At 39.0% G+C, this 20,093-nt stretch overlaps 1 protein-coding gene across 1 annotated transcript in view; it reads right to left on the reverse strand.

Moving 5' to 3' along the window:
* LOC121071296 (cytosolic phospholipase A2 epsilon-like) overlaps nt 1–14,592 on the reverse strand; it is a 34,311-nt gene extending 19,719 nt beyond the window's left edge. Inside the window, exons 1-6 of the mRNA XM_040559522.1 lie at nt 14,477–14,592; nt 13,991–14,026; nt 8,300–8,372; nt 3,887–4,023; nt 3,463–3,594; nt 2,806–2,846 (exon numbers count right to left, since the gene is read on the reverse strand). Of these exons, the coding sequence (XP_040415456.1) occupies nt 2,806–2,846; nt 3,463–3,594; nt 3,887–4,023; nt 8,300–8,372; nt 13,991–14,026; nt 14,477–14,503 (446 nt within the window). The 5' untranslated portion in view covers nt 14,504–14,592. The remainder of the gene's footprint in view (nt 1–2,805; nt 2,847–3,462; nt 3,595–3,886; nt 4,024–8,299; nt 8,373–13,990; nt 14,027–14,476) is intronic.
* Nucleotides 14,593–20,093: the final 5,501 nt, after the last annotated feature.

A 20,093-nucleotide genomic window follows, 5' to 3' on the forward strand; every position in this document is an offset into this window, starting at 1 on the left:
TACAGTAATTTTTGCAACTGGTAACCTGTAATCTGGAATGTAGATGTGGAAGGAACTACTTCAAATAAATAGTGTCAGACAATGTTCTGATGGTAATCATTTCCAAGATAAACTGCCATATTTAAAAAAAAAAAAAAAAAAAGAAAAGCATATTGTCATTGTTCTCATCACAATATCAGATTTGTAGAAACTGTGCTGCATGGTAAGCTATACTTCCTGTCATCGCTGTAGTTGGCTGTCCCCCTCTGAAAATTATCTCTCATCTCTGTCAACACTTCTCCAGACCAGCAATGCTTTTGGGATAGCTTAGCTGTTTAAAGTGTCTGCAAAAATTATGGGAAGAGGCACTTGCACAGTCTTCTATTTGGTTCCCAGATCACTAAATAGCTGGTGATCTCTTTCTGAAGAGACCTTTTCCTCAGTACTTTCTTCCAAAGCTTCACTGGGTCCCCTCCATTGCTTGGGCTCAGCAGCCACCAGTTTACCCTCAAGTTTCAATAGTTAAACCTTGATTTGGGGAACCCAGCCTCTTCAGTTTCCTTTCAGCAAGGAAGTCTCTTGTTATCTCTGACTGTACTACAGCATCTCAGCAGGAAAACAGTGACACTAACATACTTTAGTCTCTCCACAGAGTATGTCCATAATTGTTCCTGGATGCTGTTCCTTTTCCTGGTGTCAACTCTCAATCTGGGTGTCCTTCTCAATGGGAGAAATAGTCAGCTTTTGTTTCAAAGTCAATATCATTTTTCCAAGGGCTCATTTTATCTCTCTCTGGACCACCAAGGATGTTAATTTGGCCACTGGGCTCTGTTCTCTTGCCAAAACCTGCTGAGCTTGTTCAATACAGGCAAGGTCAATTTGGTCCATAGCTTTCTGATGACCCATCTCAGCTATTTCAGTATTTCAGACTTTTTCAGGGCTCCGTAGTTTAACAAAGGTAATACAGTCCATGTTCTCTAATTTTAGTCCACCAAACCTTTCCTTAAAGTTTTATTTTAAAGGATTATTCCTGACATCACATTTTTCTACACTGAGGGGGAAAAAAATCCCTCTCCAGGTCAAAATTAGTACATTAGTCACTGAGGTACCACACTCCATGAATAAAGAAGTGGATCAGAAGTGTTCTTGTTGTAGCAAATGATTCATGATTTTGATCTGTTTTTAAAAAACTCTTCCTTGGGACTGCCAAGGGTCCTTCTTACTTGCAAAGGCCCAAACATCATCTTCCAACCAGTAGAATTCTCTACTTCCAACCAGCAGAATTCTCACTCAGATAGAAACTGCAGAAACTGGTTCATCTCTGACTGTATCTATAAAACATGTCTCCAGGAAAATGCAACTGGCTGCAAGGTCCAAAATAATAGTTTCACACACAGCCAGCACTCACATGCTTCAAGAATTCCAGCCTCTGCCCCATATACAAACCCACCCCTGCACAACACCCAAGCCAAAAACCTGCCCAGCCGTCCCTCTTCAAAAAAATCAGGATTAACAACAGTATGATTCTATGTATCAACTTCACAAGCCATCCTCTAACTAGAAAGACCTTGGATAGACTGTGTGGGATATCCAGTGCAGCTCCTTCCCCATTGCCATTATTGATTTCATGACACCAAGTTGCGATAGGCACCATTTGTCTTGCTGGTGCAGGGCCTTCTGACAGTTTAGGTACACAGTAAACAACAAACAACCCACACTGGTGAGTTTCCATGAGCTGTAATAGGAGAATTTAGGACTCTTTTTTTTTTTTTTTTTAATCTCTGATGGCTCTTTTCCTTGTGAAGAGAGACTTCTGCATTCATAACACTGAAATACTGCTCTTTCTCCAGCAATTCCTAATTTCTAGCAGGAATAAACACACTACTCAAATTCTTCACCAAGATATTACCATGACAAGCCTCCCAGGGTGACCCAAATACCTGGTCAAGGTCTCAGCAATACCTCCCACCTCTAAGGTTGTTTTAACAACACTTTCAGTCCAGTAGCATGGATCAAACTGATAACAGAAATCCTTTCAAATAACTGCCCTCAGTCATAAAGCATATTATGGAGATAGACACAATCCTGCCTCAGACTCCCTCTTCTGGTGGTGTGACAAGCTCACAAATTTCCCCACAGTATGAATTAGCTGAAGCAAACATGTTCCCGAAACAGTTAAACACCTGAGCTCCACTGACAGCTTTCAAGCCGAGCAAGTGAAGCTGGTGCTGCTCCTCCAGTTTTCCTGGTTCCTCAGTCCTCAGCCTCCCACAGTGACCTTGCTCTTTTCTTTATGCAGAATATTTAGTTCCTCTCCTTGCTGGAACTGATAATAAAGTCTACCACATCTCCCTGTGTGTAGCCAGATGAGCTAAATATATCAAGTTACAGGAGAGCATTTTTATTTTATTTTATTTTTTTAAACTCTGTGGATTTGAAAAGCAACTTCCCCTCAAAAGAGATAATATAAGATATTAAGGCTTGGCATTCCTTCTTCTAAGGGTCAAAGATTCTTGAATAATGTAGATCTCCTTGTCCTTCTTCATGCAGTAATCCAATGAGGAAAAGAGGACTGGAGAAAGTAGGTGCCCAGGAGGTATTAGTCACCCCAGAGGTAATAGCCAAACTGGGCAAAAATGGCTTTTTCAGATATTTAAAATCTAAAAATCTGTATTCTGTAATCCCAATTTACTAGACTCAAATGAAAATATCTAGATACTGTGTTCAGAGAATGTAGGTTTGAGAAGGACTGTCACAGATGAACCAGCTTTCCCGACTTTTTACACTGAATACGACAGTTTATATAGAATTTAGGACTTTACTCACGTGTTCTGCAATGTGAACTCCACCTCCAGTTCCTCACGTGCCTGAAAAGAGAGAAAAGGAAGAGGAAAGGTATATTACTTTTCTTCATAGCTTCCCTCACACCAGTTGCATATCATTTGTAAAATGTATATTTATAATAGCACTTGGGAAAATTCCCTGAACATAAGAATACTTTGCAGAAGAAATTGTGTTGCCAAATAAAGACATTTAAGATACTGAAAATGCATTTGCTAAAAATAGTATTTTGGCATCTAAAGCTCATATGAGCATGTAGACGTATGATCTGATTATTCTGCTAAAACACCAATTTATCAGATCTAGATTCCCACAAAAAGAATCAGCTGTGTTATTATTATGACAGTTCAAATTGGATGAGAATTCAGAACTTGTACCAAGAACCAACACACTGTGCCTGATATATTCTGGATGAAGGCACCAGGACAATTACTTCTAGCTGCTTAGAATTTGAGCATATAGATTTGTTCTTATGCAAAACAACTAGCATGGAGCATTGCTACAGGGATTTTAATTCTTCCTTATAATAGCAGGAAAACACAGTTCAAGTAGATTTTTTTTTTAATAATGAAACACTGTATGAGGATATGCTTAGGTGGAATGACAGAATTTGCTTTTGTTCTCACTGATTCCATTGCTCACCAGTGGATTCAGCTGAAACTTCACTCGAACAGTACGTCCTACGGTGAGTTTATCTATGTCAAAGAGAACTGTGCAGAGTTCATCATCCCTGGTGATTGTATCTTCATCACAAACCTTTAGCTCCAGTACATTCTGTAAAAAGAGTTTAAGAATTTTATAACCTTTCTACATCATCTTTCAAAGAGCTCCATAAGGCAGGAAAATCTCAAGACTAGGATTTCTTTTTCCTCTCCAATTTCAGAAGAGGAAATTTAATAGCTTCTTACTGTTTCTGAAGAGTGGATGCTTACGTAACAAATAGCTGGAACAGAATAATACCAAGGAGGATGTAAGTAACTGTAGTTGCTGTAGTTTTGCATTATCTATTTACTATCTGCAGACAATGAATAGTGAAAAACATTTGAAAAACATTTATTTTCATTACCTTGACTCGTCGGTCAATCTTATAGCAGAAAGCTTCGTTCCAGACTGGGTTTTTGCTGTTCCTGATGGTTCTGGTCCGAACCTTCTCAGTTGAAGCAGTAGGCAACCACAGCGTCACATAGCAATCTGAAAGGGTGACTGCATAACAAAAAGATAAGCAGAGTGACAATGCGCCTAGAAAAAGAATTACTGCAATGTGTAACTTTAACACTAGTAAGTTTGAGATAACACAGTAGGGGATTTTTTTCCTAAATTACATAGAGTAAGGAATAAATAATACAATGAGGCACTCACTGGAAAATAAATATCCTCACACATTTGTCATGCTCATTCCCATCTTTTCACTTCTAGTGTAACTTATTTTTCTCTTAAACATTACTTTTTATTTGAAATAGCACTGTACTCCACGTGTAGTACAGTAGTACACGTACATGTACTCCACATGTAGTACATCTATCCATGCTGCGTATAACTCAATATTCATGATTGTCCAAATGACTGGGGCAGAGAGTAGGCTAATGTTGCCAAAACACAAGAATAGTTAAGAGCGTATGCCCTCTCCCATATGCACTCACATCAGATGGCTCCTGTATAGCTCAGGCAACATACCTCAGTCTTTGATCTGGGGTGGAAATAGACTTGTCTTCTAGCATGTCCTCCCCAAATGCTTGTTTAAATGAAGACAAATTTTATTTATGTATTTATTTTAGCCAAAAAGTGTTCCCCCCATTAAAACTGAAAAATTTGATTTCCTTGTCACAAACCAGAATGTGACAATTTCATATTAATATATCTGAGAATTTTTAGAAGCTTTGTCTTTCTCATGAAGTCTTCTCTCAGCACCGCTGTTATGTTACTCTTTATCCTTCTTCTTTCTACTACTCTATCTGTTGACTGGAAAATCTTGCCATCGCTCCTATCTGGGAAAGGAAACACCACCACAGACGTTAGCTCCTTCCATATTCTGACCCCCTACATCTGGAGGGAGAATCACCACAGAGTGATTTACAGAAGCTTGTTACAGGCTCCAGCGGCCTTGGTCTCATACCTGTAACGCAATTCATATTCTCCAAATTTCATGTTAGCAATGTTTAACCAGTCATCTGATTCTCACAGGAACCTTGTGAGTCAGAAGAGGTCAAATAATTCAACCCATAGTCAATGCCTGCATCATACCCCAAACCTGTAGCAGTATTATTACATCATATTAAGTACAATTTTCTTCATATATTTCCTCTTTATCTTTTAGTAACAGCTACAGAATTAGGTTATTCTAGCAGATGTATTTTTCTCAAGCTGTGCCCTTATCACGCAATTAACCCATACTACTGCAGTCAGGAAAACCTTGGTAACAATCGTGGGAAGGACAGCGTTTCCAGGTGGTGCCCTTAGCCAGTTGTGATCAGAAAAGCAAAACCAAAGACCTTCATCAGAGGCACAAGTGTGGGCAGATGAAAATTTAAATAGTTCTTGGTGATTAATACTAGAGCTTCTATTTTCAAAGAGCTTGACACACAATGATTAATTACTTCACAGTGGCAATTGTAAGGATTAAGCAAGTGCCTTGAGGAAACTTGAATAACTTGCCCAGGATCCCATAATGCATCAGCATCCGATCCAAAACAGTCTAATTTCCAGGCCTATATCTAAATCTATTAAAATTGTCTTACACTGCAACACTAGTAGGGATAAATATTTTTAAAGCATACTTATTTTTCACTAGTAAAATAAATAGTGATGGAAGACTCAAAAACCAAGCAGAAAGATTCACTTCAGTAAATTAAGCACAAATACTTGAATAATGAGAAAATATGAAAAAAAAAACAAACACTGAAATGGGAAACACCAAGGTTTAATCAGAAAATCAGTAAAGCTAAAGCAGAAGAAAAATATTAGCCCAACATTGTAACAAAAAGCCTACTGTTACCATTATAAAGAGGTAGAAAAGGGGTATTCTCCTACACTTGAAAATTCTGAGGCTTTGATGAAAGCTAACTGAAATGTTGCATTCTCAAACTTTTTTTTTTTTGGTGCCTCAGAACAGGCAAAGCCCATCTGCCATATCCTTCCCACTATAGACAAAAAGACACAAAACTTACTTCTCCCCACAATAATCTGAATTTGCTCAGAAAACAAGTTTTCAGCTGAAAAAATACTCTTGCTTCAGAGTTTTCAAATCTCTCTGCCAAATACACTTCAAACAAACCTGTGGAAAGCCAAACCCAAGTTCTGAATTTGGTGCATTTTAAGGGAATAAGGACACTACATGTATCCATTCTTGGGACCTGAACACAAAGAAATAAGGCATTATGTTGTGACAGACAAACTAGTAGCCTTCATGAAGAAAGACCATACTATTCACGGTGGTAAGGAGCAATTGTGAGTAATTTGTTCCTGAGAAGGACAACCACAATGAACTGAAGCATAAGCAGGTAACCTGCTGGAGTAGACAAATGCACACACAATTGTGCATGCAGGGTTGCAGATGCAATTGCAGTGACTGCCTGGTCGGATCACATACTTGGTTGATGCAAATCACCACTTAGACATTTGAACATCTGTGTTTTTTTGTTGTAGTTGTTAAATAAAAAGGCAATGCATACAACTATAAGCCTACAACTAAGTGCATATCTTTGAAAAATTTAAAATATATCTTTAATCTCTAAGAAACCCAGAACTTTACATCTTATAAAGCTCTACAACTGTGTCTAATGAATCAAATCCTATTTTCAAATTACATGGCAAAAATTACCAAAAATAAGTTTGATAATCCCTAATTTCTAGATTAACAAGCATCAAAATATAAGCAGTAAATAGAGAATTCAGTAAATTGTAGCGAAGTTTTTATAGCTGGAAAATATAAGGTACCTGATAAATAAGTTCACTAGTATTACACTGTGGAAAGTGCAGGATTAAGTAACAAAGAATACCACAAGTGAGGCAAACAGATTTGTTCTCTGATAGTAATCATTCATTCAGAAACAATTGTTGCACAACTTCCAACAATATTAACCCTATCAGCAACCACCAAATCCAACTTCTGACAACTTTTCCCCCTATTATCGACCCATCACACCACTTAACGTCTCAAAATATATATATAGTACATTACCTGAAATTTACAGTTGGTTTCCTAAGAAACTATGACACACTGCATGACATTTTGAATGTACCAGAAGACAATTAATTTTTAGCTATGCTCAGCAAGATTTTGGAGAAAATATTGTGGACTATTCCTCTTTGATTTACTTCTTTCCAGTTTATTGTTGTGGTCTTTAGATTTGGGACTTTTTCTACTTTCTTCATCTTTGTCTTTTTCCTTCATGCCTTTCCAACCTCTTTTACATGAAGCTTCACCATGAAAGTGACCCTCAGTGGCATAAGTGCATTTTGAGAGGCACCTGAACAAGTCCCAGTGCACTCTGGAAAGCAACCCACATCAATGGAAATGAAGCAAACTCGTCAGTGAATTGGAATGTTTTAAAAATTCAGAATTGAACCAGTCCCTCCACTGGGTTAAGTGCAATGTCTAGACAGTAAGCACTGTTCTCTCCACCTACTCCAAGTCCCATTCTCCCACATAGGATTTTCTTTTTAAGTTTGCTGCCACACTCTGGTCAACAAGCTGATGCCCACTAAAGTATGCTGACACAGAGAAGAGGAATCGTTACAGGACTTCCACAATGCGATATTATCAGACTCCATAGACTTCTCTGCTGAATACATTTTTTTTGTCTTGGGGTAGTTACTCTATTAACTTTTGTTCTGTGATCACACTATGACATTTCTCTCTTGCAGTCTTTATTCTAGACATCTTTTTCTTGCTTCCTTTCACAAACCTCACTTTAACTCCTTTAAAACTTTCACAGTAGCACTCTATTTTCATTTACTTACTTTTAAATTGTTCAGCCCTCTAGTTAAACACATTCTCAGACTGAATTTTATCATCTCTTTTTTTTTTAAACAGAATCTGCAGAACATCCATATGATTATACTTCCATTGTTTTCATAGACTTTCCTGCTACTTATGATCTTACATTTGCATCATCAGTCCTCTCCTTCCTTCTGAACAGGAATTCTGTTGGAAATACTCAGCTTTCTCACCCAAAAGTAAAAGAACTTCCATAATTTAAAGAACAGCCCTCTGATAATCCTGATGCCACAAGGATAGGAAATAAGCCTCATATAACTTGGTATGAAGGCATGAAATCAAATGCATCACCTTGCTCAAGTTAGCCTCTTTGCACTTAGGAGCAGAAAGCAATGCTGCAGTATCACAGTAAACCTAACTCTTGAAAGCTTACAGCAACATATGTCAGTATTCCCACACAATTTAAGGACCACAATGATGACCAAATATTTACTTTACTTTAAGAAACTGTAAGAAATATTTGACAATTGCAGAAGTACTCACGCAAGTCTGCCTTCCGTACGTTCCTCACTCTTAGTATTTTTACGGTCAGCAAGTTGAAAGGAGATACTGGTCTCTGCACAACAATTAAAAAAAAAAAAGACAACATTGAGATGAGGATCATAATCTATAGTCAGAATAACGCATGCTGTAACCCTGAAGTTAGAAGTACCGGAGTAGTTGGAAAAACTAGATGAATTTTTGGCTCAGAACCTTTTTCAGGTCTGTTTAAGCACCAGCAGATTTCAGACCCATATGAGTTGAGAACAGCTGCTGAGTTTAGTTTGATAAGGATAAGTTCTAACATCACTCCTTAACTATCACAGTGAACACCCCTAAAGCGTACTTCTCAGCGTCCTCAGGTCCTACACATGCATGGCCTGCAATATAGTAGACTGCCTGTGAGACAAGAGTAGCTGTCAGTAGCTGTGCAGGTGGACCTAAGTGAGCAGCACAAGCTTCCATACAGTCTAAAAGACCAGAAACGTAGCTGACAGTCAGGAGACATTTCTCACAAAGGCTCTGATCTTCAGCCCTAATTCCCATCAGAAAGATACAAAACTCTTTCCAGAGATGATCCTGGGAAGTAACTCATAACTCTACTGGTTATCAGACACCTTAGGCTAAGAAATATTAATTTTATAATACCTCATAACTTTTTGTGTTGTGGTTGACACGCTTGAGGGAAGGGATACCATCCAGAGAGACCTTGACAGGCTTGAGAGGCAGGCCTGTGTGAACCTCATGAGATTCAACAAGGCCAAGTGCAAAGCCCTGCATCTGAGCCAGGGCAACCCTAAGCACAAATACAGGCTGGACAGAGAATGCATTGAGAGCAGCCCTGAAGAGAAGGACATAGGCGTGTTGGTTGATGAAACATGAGCCAGCAATGTGCACTTGCAGCCCAGAAAGCCAATCACATCCTAGGCCGCATCAAAAGAAGCAACAATGACAATCAGAGGGCTGGAGCATCTCTCCTGCGAAGACAGGCTGAGAGAGCTGGGTTATTCAGCCTGGAAAAGAGAACGCTCTGCAGAGACCTCATTGCAGCCTTCCAGTACCTAAAGAGGACCTACAGGAAAGCTGGGGAGGGACTCTTTGTCAGGGAGTGTAGTGATAGGACAAGGAGTAATGGTTTTGAACTAAAAGAGGGCAGATTTACAATTTACATTAGATGTTAGGAAGAAATCCTTTACTCAGAGAGTAGTGAGTTCAGAGGGTGGTGAGTACAGAGAGACACTAGCACAGGTTGCCCAGAGAAGCTGTGGACGCCCCATCACTGAAAGTGTTTAAGACCAGGATGACTGAGGCTTTGAGCAACCTGCTCTAGTGGAAGGTGTCCCTGACCATGGCGAGGGTGGGGCTGGAACTAGATGATCTTTAAGGTCCCTTTCAGCCCAAACCATTCTGTAATTCTGTGTACAATATTAATATGTCTTATTCCTCAGCCTATAATTAAACTTTCTCCCCACTTCACTTTGGGGATAACTACTTAACATGTTTCTCTCCCCTTCCATATTAACATCTCCTCTGTTTCATTTGTACCATCTTTACTTTTAAAACCTGTGTGTGTGTGTGTATATATATATATATATATATATATATACACATATATATACATATACATATATATATATACACACATATATATACAATCATTTCTCTTAACATTTTCTTTAAATTGGTGTTTAGCTTTGAGTATACTGGTTCTATATTAGACCAGAAATGGATGTTTTGTGCCCCAGAAATGTGTATAATCTCTCCATATATACCAACTGGTAAGAAAATTATAACTCTCCTCATAAATACTCTCATGCCTGTATTCATAGACTATTCATACTATGCCCTAATAAGGTAAATATAGTGTCCTGACACAACCATGATTTTATTACTTCTCATCTGAAATGCTGATATTATTCACAAGAGGCAAAAGTAAAAATGATTTTGCTGATGTTAACTAACCATCTCTTTCATACACACTACACACTTTGACAGAGCATGTCTTTCCAGCTGCAGCACTAGTCTTATCCTGTAGAGTTTCACAACACTTGGACAAAATTAACCAAATGGAACTATGACATGACATTAGACCCTAACACAACATGATGAAGCAGATCCTTGTCCTCACCAATGAAGCCCTCAGCCTCTCTAAAATGCAGTTGAGATGGAAAACTGCCTCCGAGAAACAACCTGGCTAACCCCTAGTGTATCCCTCTCCCAGTTCCCTGAAGGTCCACAAGGGGCCTGAAGAGACAGAGCTGAAGGCCAGTGAGCCACTGGCAGAAGGGTCAGAGCAGTCACTGACGCAGGCACATTCGTTCTACTTGATGAGACATCAGCCTGTCCAGACCCTACTGCAGGGCACAATTTCATGGTGCAGTTTAGAAGCACCTAAAGTGTCAGCTATGCAATATTTCGGCAGACCCAAGGGCTATATGTTGCTTGTCAGGTAGGGTAGATAGTGGTATCTCACTGCAGTCCTAAGTAACGTACTGAGATAGGATTTAAGATTGATGCTCCTGTGCTCAGCTTTCCCCATTAGCTGGACATACCTACTTACGTGGTTCCCTGCTCAGCTATTATAATTCCCATTCCAGTGCACCTAACTCTCCAAATACATTAAATCAGTCCTCAATGCCTCACTCTGGGCTGTAGAAATTTAGAAGTCAAACCTTATAGCTCCTAAATTTAGGTGTCTGAATGCTTTGTTACATTTAGATCCCAGCAACTTCCTCGAAGTCACACAGAAAAAAAATATTGAGGAGCATATCTTAAACTGGATCATCTGTTCTCAGGCAATGACTTCCAAATCATTAAATATTCAAGTTGGAAGGGACCCACAAGGATCATTGAGTCCAACTCCTGAATCTTTCCCTTTAGTCTGATGATGACCATATATCATAGGCTGAGTGAATTCTGAGTCCAGAAGCCTCCAAGGTCAGCTATTACACATACCTCACCTTTCGGCTTCTCTATTTATTTAGTCTGAGACCTGACTGTTACCTCATCAGCCGGAAACACAAGCCAGGCATTTTAATAATCACTGTTGAAGCTACTTAAATATATGAGATTACAAGAGCAGGACTTGGTCACACTATCCTACGTCAGATAAAAGTTCAATTAAGTCCTGTGGCATGTTTGTGCAACCCTTACATATCTGTTCCTGGGGAAGTCAATGGAACTGTTCACAACCATGAGTGCTCATCTATATGAATACGAGTAACCTAACCAGGCTCTAAAAGCATTATATTTGAGTAAAATTCCTTCTACATTTCTACAGAAGTGTAAAAGACCAATGTCTTTTACAGATTTTTTTTCCTTGGGGAGGCTAGAGTGAAACACATACGACATTCCCAAGTTAAATCAAGTGAAAAGGCAATTATCAAAGTAAAACAGTGTGTCAGATATATCTGGAGCAGAGTACTCTTCCCTTAGCTTTCTCTTCAAAAAAGAAATTGAAATCTCATTACTAACTAAAAACTTGGAAAGACCAACAAAGAAAACACTCAGCCCTGTCAGAAAGACTGGTTCTGACCTCTTGTCTTGGTTCTGACCTCTGTCAGGTCTGTGGCACCTTTTAACTTCAAAGAGTTTTGGAGCCTCAAGGGTGGGCAGGATTTCATAGAATCATTTCATTATGTTACCATGTCTACTACCTCAGGCAAGGTCAGATGCATAAGAAACACTTTCCTTGTACTGTGTGTTTTGTATTTAGTCCGCCCAATTTAAAATATCCTATTGCTGGGTCTTGTTAAAAATCAATGGAGCTCACTGGGGTTATCTCAGAATAAGAAGAAATGGAGCAGCATCGAATCAAGGCCTGGCTTTTTCCAAACGCTATGTAAAAATTCTGTGGCTTCAGACTGCCATTTTCATGTGGTTTTCCTTCTCTTCCTGTTTGTGATGCCACAGCTCAAATCCCACACTAGAACAAATCCAAAACTCAGAAGAGAAACCGAGTTAAACATTTCCACAGTTCAACATGTTTTTTTGTCAATAACATGTTAGCCTACGTTATTTTGATATGATACAAAAAAAAAAAACCTTTTTGGTTACTCAAATTACTGTTTACTTGTTTGTTTTGCTTCTCAATTTAGGGTCACTACCTACATTTTTCCACCAAATGTTTTATATTATCCTTTTAATTTAAATGGCCATTTAAGTTTTAATCACAGACATTTCATGGGTTGCCCTGAAATTGACTAGTAACAAAAGCTGTTTTCCTTACTGAGCTACAAAGTGACATAAAACAACTTAGATATTCTATGTTTATATATTTGCCAACTATGTTTACATATTTACAAACTACTACCTACCAGGTAAAAAAAAAAAAAGGGGGGGAGGGGGAAGTGTCAGACCCTTACTGATTTCTGTCTCTGGGAGCCCTGAAGAGTCAGGCTCTTTCTAAAAGAGACTTCTGAAAGATGTCAATTTCCTTCTTGAAAGACTCAGGGTCGTACTCTATATCATATTTACTATATTCAGTTTGGTTTAGTCATGCTAAATACTTTAAAGACAAAAGTGAACTATACAGGTCTCACACCTAGAGACTTATAAACAAAATTAAAAGCACTAGGGAAAAAAAATAAAAAAGAAAAAAGATCCTGTAAACACAGGCTGAGTTTACAGGACTAAAAATAACAATTTATAGGATACTAGTATAGAGGGACTGGGATTCTATACACAGAAGCCTAAACATCATTTTAGAAGCTACGTCTTGAATAAACTCCGCAAAGTCTTGTTTTGCCATAGCATTTCTCTTTGACTGAACATAGAAGGCATCAAGTGGCTCTCAGGCAAGATCAGGCATCAGATACCATGGATAACAGCAAACATTCATGAGACAAAGACCAAAATTATCATTTGAGAGAGCCTCCGTAACACCACAAACTTCCACTAGAATCACATGCAACCAAAGCTCAAAACAAACCCATCTGGTAAACCACCACATCACTGAAGCAGGGCAAGAGCATCAAGCCCACAGCAAGTTTTCTGAAGACAATCCTGTTCTGATGCCACTGCCCCCATTTGCTGACTCCTAACATCTTATCTGACATATTTTCCTCTATGCTAATGTGTCTTAACATGAACATCTGCTAACTGCCCAGGAAGTTTTTATTTGCCTGCACGAAGTACTCATCCTCAGTTCAATCTCTAAAAAACACCCTGTTACTCTTCCCTCTCACCTCCCACTACCAGGCTAATGAGACCAGAAATACAAAACATGACACATTTATTGCAGTTTTACATGTTCCGAGGCTGTGTTTTCCATCACTGTATCGCACAGTGAAGGTTAAGTTCTACAACAGGTCATTACAATGCAAAGAAAAACTACTAAGAGCACTAAGAGCAATTGAAAGACCCACTCAAACACTGCCTTCTTATGAAGGAATAACGCACAATGCAAGTGGGCATTTCATCCCAGGAAATCAATATACAAAAGAGGGCAGGAATTCAAGAATGAAAACATGTGAAGTACAAACCTGCCCAGATATAGCACAACAGTATCATAAGCATCTGAAAAGCAAGGCAATATTTCACCTACAGAGCTGAAGTTGCAGCTCAGCCTTTCCACATTCAGTAAATATGCCAGTACAGTTTTCCCCCGAGCCATTGAATTCCCAACATTTTTTCTAGTGCTTTACATTCAGCACTGGACAGCATTTAATGAAGGGCCAACTAATAACTACCTACCATTCTCTCCGCTGTCGCTGAGGTGCCCGTAAAAGTCTAGGAAAAACAACGCAAGGCAAAGTTAAGAAAACTACATGTTCAACTTCTATTTTAGACTGACATTTAAAAACATCTCCCATTCAAAAACATACTTAGGGCTACGCGTATTAATGACGGTCATTAGGTGCTTTACTGATTACCAAACCCACGACAACAACTCTATGCCAGCTTGTTGTTTCCTTGACCTGAAGCTTTTCTTTTAAGCAAGCACAGTAAGTAATACGGCTAGCCCAAAAACTTATCTTGAAAATATACACGCCACAAGGTTTTGTATAAGGCTAAAGTAAAAAAACACTCCTTGCAACCATGAGATCCAAGGAAGAGCAAACTTGCTTTCCCTAGCTTGCCCATACACCTGAAACAGCTTGTTCTCTGCTGTGACCAATTGAACTGGAAAAATCAGACAATTTTATCCACTTCATGATTGCTATGGGCCTTTATTCTTACCTCATTTGAACTTAAATTTGATCCCATTGCAGCCCCAGTTGCATGAAAGTCCACTGACAAAAGATACCGAGCAGGACAGGCTGGCAGGAACTCCTCATGCAGATTAGGGGTGGAGGAATAGGGATTTTATGACCAGGCTCTCCCGCCCCACCCCTTAATTACTTGCAGTCATTAGGCAGTCCCCTCCCTGCTTCCTGCAGCCTATTAGAGCACTTCTGCTGAGTCAGCAGAATGCAGAGAGATTTCTACCCACTGTCATGTTTTTGGGGGACGCTGAAACTACTTTCTGCCCAGGGATTGCTTTCTAGGAAATACTACTGTTAATGAAGTTTTGCATTTATACAATACTAACCCTCAAGTGAAGTGCTTGTTACTAACCAAATCACAGCTACCATAGTACTGTAGGGTACTAGGGAGAGGTCTCAACAGCTACTTTCCAAACCCTGAACTCAAGTACCTGTAGCAGTCCTCCTAGAGCAGCATGCAGTTTGGCAAGGTAGATTAACTCATTTCAGTGCCACAGCAAATTTATTGGCAGGACACATGCTTTACTGAATATATTTGGGCTTCTCTGTGCTAGTCTCTGCAACCTCACCGAGTGCTCGGCGTCCTTTTTCTAGAAATTTAGTGTACCCCTAGGAAGAAACAAAAAAGAATCCCTGTCCAAAGAAGCTTGCAGTTAGAGCTTAAATGCAATGAGAGGGAAGGGAGGAGCTATAAGCAGTGGGTGGAACAGGGGAGTGGACAGGTCAGGCAGGAGAGGGCTCTGCTCTTCCACATGGGCCTGGAGATCCCAGCAGTTCGCTGGTCCTCAGAGATTGCTTTAAAGGGTTCTTGTATGTGTTCACTCTCACAGGAGGTCCAACAGACACCACAGGGGAAACATCTGAGCAAAAGACCCTCCCTGCTGCCTTTTTACTGTGGTGTGAATTGACTCATTGCCTGTAAGAGCAGCGTATTACAATAACCCTAAATTAGCATGTGTGCACAGACTGGTAGATTTCAGAGTGTGCGAGAGGAGATTCTAGCTCTGCCATACTCTTTCTTTCCTCTGTGCCTGATGACAGGAGGAAGCAAGTACACACTCTTGCGTCACAGGACCCAAGTAGGGCACAGAGCATGTGGTGAGGAAAAGTTCAGTATCTTAAACTTATTTTTAAATCAGTCTCATTCATATTGGTAGCTAATTCACTTCATGTGGGTAAAGAAAGTAACCTCACGAACTACAGTGGATGCCACCCTAATGTACTCGCCTGTGCCATGGAGGCCAGTATCAAAGGAATGCTGCAGAGGAAGAGAGGACATTGTCCAAGGAAAGTTGCTAGAGTAAAATCCTCTTTTAACAAAGAAGTCTCTTCCTTCTATATTGATGCTCATGTGACGAATGTTCAGAAGGCCTTACCCAAAACACACAGTGCTACTACCTGATAGTTTCCATCTACACCATCTAATAACCTGCCACTTGCTCCATAGTCTCACATTGCACAGCCTTCTCAACAGAAATGGAATCAGAGTAAAATGGCTCATAGTCTGAACCTGCAGCACTTGAAAGGCTCTTTGAATGAAAGACCAAAAGATAGTTCCAATGGGTGTTAGTATCTCTACACCAAACTTCTCCCTTAATCTCCCTTAACTTCTGTCTTTATTACTTTCTATCTGTATTAAATGCTTATGAACAAATTAAGGCAGAGCAGTCACAGTTGAGAATCGTCTATTTCTGCTCTTGCAAAACTAGTCTGTCCAGCTTTAGAAAGAAGATTATTTTCCTGCAGAAAATCCAATATTAAAAAAAAAAAAAAAGTAGGAATCTACTTGCATTAAAAATGTCTGTAAAATATTCTTTATTAAATGAAAAGGGGATAGGTTATTCAGGTCAATTTCCCCAAGGTGTCCCAGCAGATACTATCCCGGAGAAAGACATTCAGAGGAGCCCTACCCTCTCCTCATGCAAATAGAATTGATTACTTGGTCCATTTCTTAGCCATGAAACAGAGCAGGTCACTTATACCATCCCAGCTATTTCACAGCCAATACAAGACTGCCTCAGCATTGCTTTCTCTTACTCACTTCACTTAAGATCCACAAACAGGATACCACCACTTCACAATTCAAATAATTTTTTCCAGAGTCCCTGTGCCTTCCCTCCTGAACAGCTTAATATTCTCTTTCTCAAAATAGCATCATTATTCCCATGCCCAAAACACGCCCCTAAATAACTCTCCTGGTCACCACCACCACCAAGTCTTGTTGCTGATGTTGCCTTCCCTTAACCACTGCTTTTCCCAGACACACACAAAGACTTTGGAAGATAAGAACTTCAAAAGCTCTTTGAAAGCCAAGAATTATGATCAACAGTATTTTCATTCATGCACTAAGTTAATGAAAGAACTAAACATTGAATGCTCATAACACCAGTAACAACATTAAGTTCTTGTCATCAGTGAGAAAGCTTTAACTGCTGATCATTTGTCCTCAGGGAAAGGTCATCACTGGTGTCTGCAAGGCCTATGCAATCTGCGCCCAAACAAATTGTGATTTTGTTGTTTGTTCCAGTGTTGTGTTAGGGAACTACAAATGTGTCCCTAGGATTATGATTTCAAAAAAGATTTCTACTTCAAAGTTTAAGTATCTTGTTGTTTTTTGTTTGTTTTGCATTTTTCTTGAATTCTTCCACAATTCAAGGAGACTTTCAAAGACAAACATCAAGCATGCAGTCAATGTGTGAAATTACTCAAAGTCTAATAAGCCATATATTGGAACAGTACAGAGTTTTTTGACCATCACATTTCCAGAGTGAATAATATAAAACCAATAGTGTTCTTCGTATAGATGCTACTTGCACTCTTATTTTGTTTTTTAAAGACTATGGAGACTGTATTACTGACAAGAAAACACAAAGCAGTCTTTAAAGCTCCGAGCAATAATAAGGAAAGTAAAAAGGAAGCTATAACTTTCCTCCGCTCTTCATCTGCTTTGTAGTGTACATCTACATGCACACACTTTTGTATTTGTGTTAATTTAGACAAAGTGGAGCAAATAAAAATATCTTGTTGATCTGAGGCAGTCAAAATTAGTCAGAATGCCTTATTGCAAGCACCAGCTTCCCCAGCAGATATACAGTTATTTGAATAACATAAGTGCAATAAGTTGTGGGTAGCAGTAACAGCTGCATATAGCATCCTATGATTACCTCATATACTAGTTTGTCACCTTCTGATAATCCAGGACTACAGAAATGTATGACTAATGGAGGATTTCATATTGCTGCAAGAGAGAAGTACAATTGTACCACCTCTGTGATGACAATGGGAGCTGGTCATCATTTAATCACCTTAAATAGTATTTAAACACCTAAACTGGTGTTTAAATGAAACAAGAAAGGTAGTTAAATATCTTAAAACATGCTAAAGGTGTTACAAAATGACAGCTAGATGTCACATTAGAAAAGAAATATTCAGAACTCACAAATAATGCAAATTCACAAATAAATAAATACAGTGTCAGGTCTACAGATTGGGATCTTCTCTGGCTTCAGCCTTTCAGTCTTTTTTTAAAAACACATATCTGTAGGCTGCAAAATCTACACAGACCTCATCCTGCCAAGCAAACACGACAGAAAGCAGTCCAAAGTCAAATTCCAATTGCACAATGGAGCTAAGCTCAATAATCTCTGCACATGAGAAGATTTACCATGGATAAACAGTGCCACCTCCTTCCCCAGGGCCTCAGATTTCAGTCTCTGAAAAATTCAGCTTTGGATAGATGCTCTTTGATCTTCTAACTTCAAGCAATTGCACAGTGTAAAAAAATAGCTTTCATATTAATGCATCAGCATTATATTTTCATATTTATACACACCTATCCTTCAAAACTCTACAATAGCCTTGAAGCGAGGGCTACAGAAACCATTCCATCAGTGCCTCCTGTTTCTTTTTCTGTCAGGTGGGAATCATAAGACCTGTATGGTGCATTGCATACAGATCTGCAGAGATGTTGAATGATAAAAGAGAGATATGGAGGTTGTCTGTTAGCTAAATAAAAATCAGGTGTCACTATGATTTTCAGCATCATACACTAAAGTCTGAGTTGAAACACCTGGAGTCAGAGTTGTACCTTTACAGAAGCAAGAGGAGAGCTGCACTAAATCTGTGAAAACATGACTTTGGAGAGATGCTGAATGAATACAGAATTTTGCAAAGGATATTATCTTTGAGACAAACAAATCGATTTAGAAATATCAGTAACAAAAATTAATTTGTTCAACTGAAACTATTTCATTTTTTCTTTAAAGCACATTTATAAAAATTTCTAACAGTTATTTTGAACTAAATTCTTTTTAAGTTTTACTTTTTCCAAAGTCAAAGATCTTTCAGTACTGATATCTATCTTACTTTAACCAAAGGAACCTGTTGAAACAAATTGCTAAAGTGTTTCAAATGGTCTAAAGTGACCACGGGCACAACTTAGAAAAAGTCTAAAAAAATCATTTATCACTCATTTGCAAGCAGGAGAGAACTTCGGTCTAAATCTGAATTCAAATTGCTCAGAATTCAAGGCGCAAAATCAGTCACTGAAAAGAGAAATTACATCACCTGATACATATGAAGGAGGACTTCTGCCTTTAAAACACTATTGAGAAACTTGATTAAAAATGATTCCGCATGCCCTTGATATGTGTTGCAGAGATAAAGATCTCACTCCTCCTACTCACTCACAGGAAATAACTGGGTGGTTTTGCTATACAAAAATCATCAGTAAAGTCTTGGCTCAGCCATTCCCAATATATGTAATCCTGGCTTCAGCTCTTTGCAAAAGAGCTTCAAAACCCAAGCCCCGTCTCAAAAAGCAGCAGCTCACGACCATCGTCTCTAACTCTCCTTATGCTCTGTAGATCTGAATCTCTCTCCTCTCTCTCCAGGACAATCTGAGGTTACCTGGCCTTCCTACCTTCATTCAACACTTCAGAAACCCTTCAAACAAGGTTTTCCCTAACCTTGTCAGACAACGTGTGTGAGGCATCAGCTAATTAGCCAGTAGCTCCTTCAGCATAAGTGTGGCAAGACACATAGCCCAGGACCTTTACAGAGAGATCTACAGCCCATCTGAACCTGAACCAATTCTCAGAATATCACGAAGTCACCTCACGTCATCAGCTAATTAAGGCATTCATTACATCTACAGTCAGCCTGAGATATATTTGAGTCCTAACAGAGACTATAAATATTCACAGCTAATTGCTTCCAGGAGAGTGCCATCACATTTAGCAGAGCTTGTGTGACAGGTCACAAATGAGTGTTTTCAAAAAATAAATTGTTGTTCACCTATCTGGATGCAGATCAAAACAATTTTGCCAATGCTGAATCACTTCAAAAATCCAGCTGATACACAACTGGGCCTCAGCTCCTATTAAAAAATAAATAAATACCCACACTAGTAACTGAACTTGTTCTCTCCTTTGTTATTTTTGATTTACAGTTAGCAAACCATTTGAACAAACATCTCTTCCCCTGGACTTTTACACTACCTTTCAGCATAACGTCACAGGCGGGACTCTGAGGTATAGCTGCAATACCACTGCAATACAAACCAGTTTTAACAGGACAGAGAAAGAGGCTTT

This window comes from Cygnus olor, chromosome 5 (genome assembly GCF_009769625.2).
Source record: "Cygnus olor isolate bCygOlo1 chromosome 5, bCygOlo1.pri.v2, whole genome shotgun sequence".
NCBI lineage: Eukaryota > Metazoa > Chordata > Aves > Anseriformes > Anatidae > Cygnus > Cygnus olor.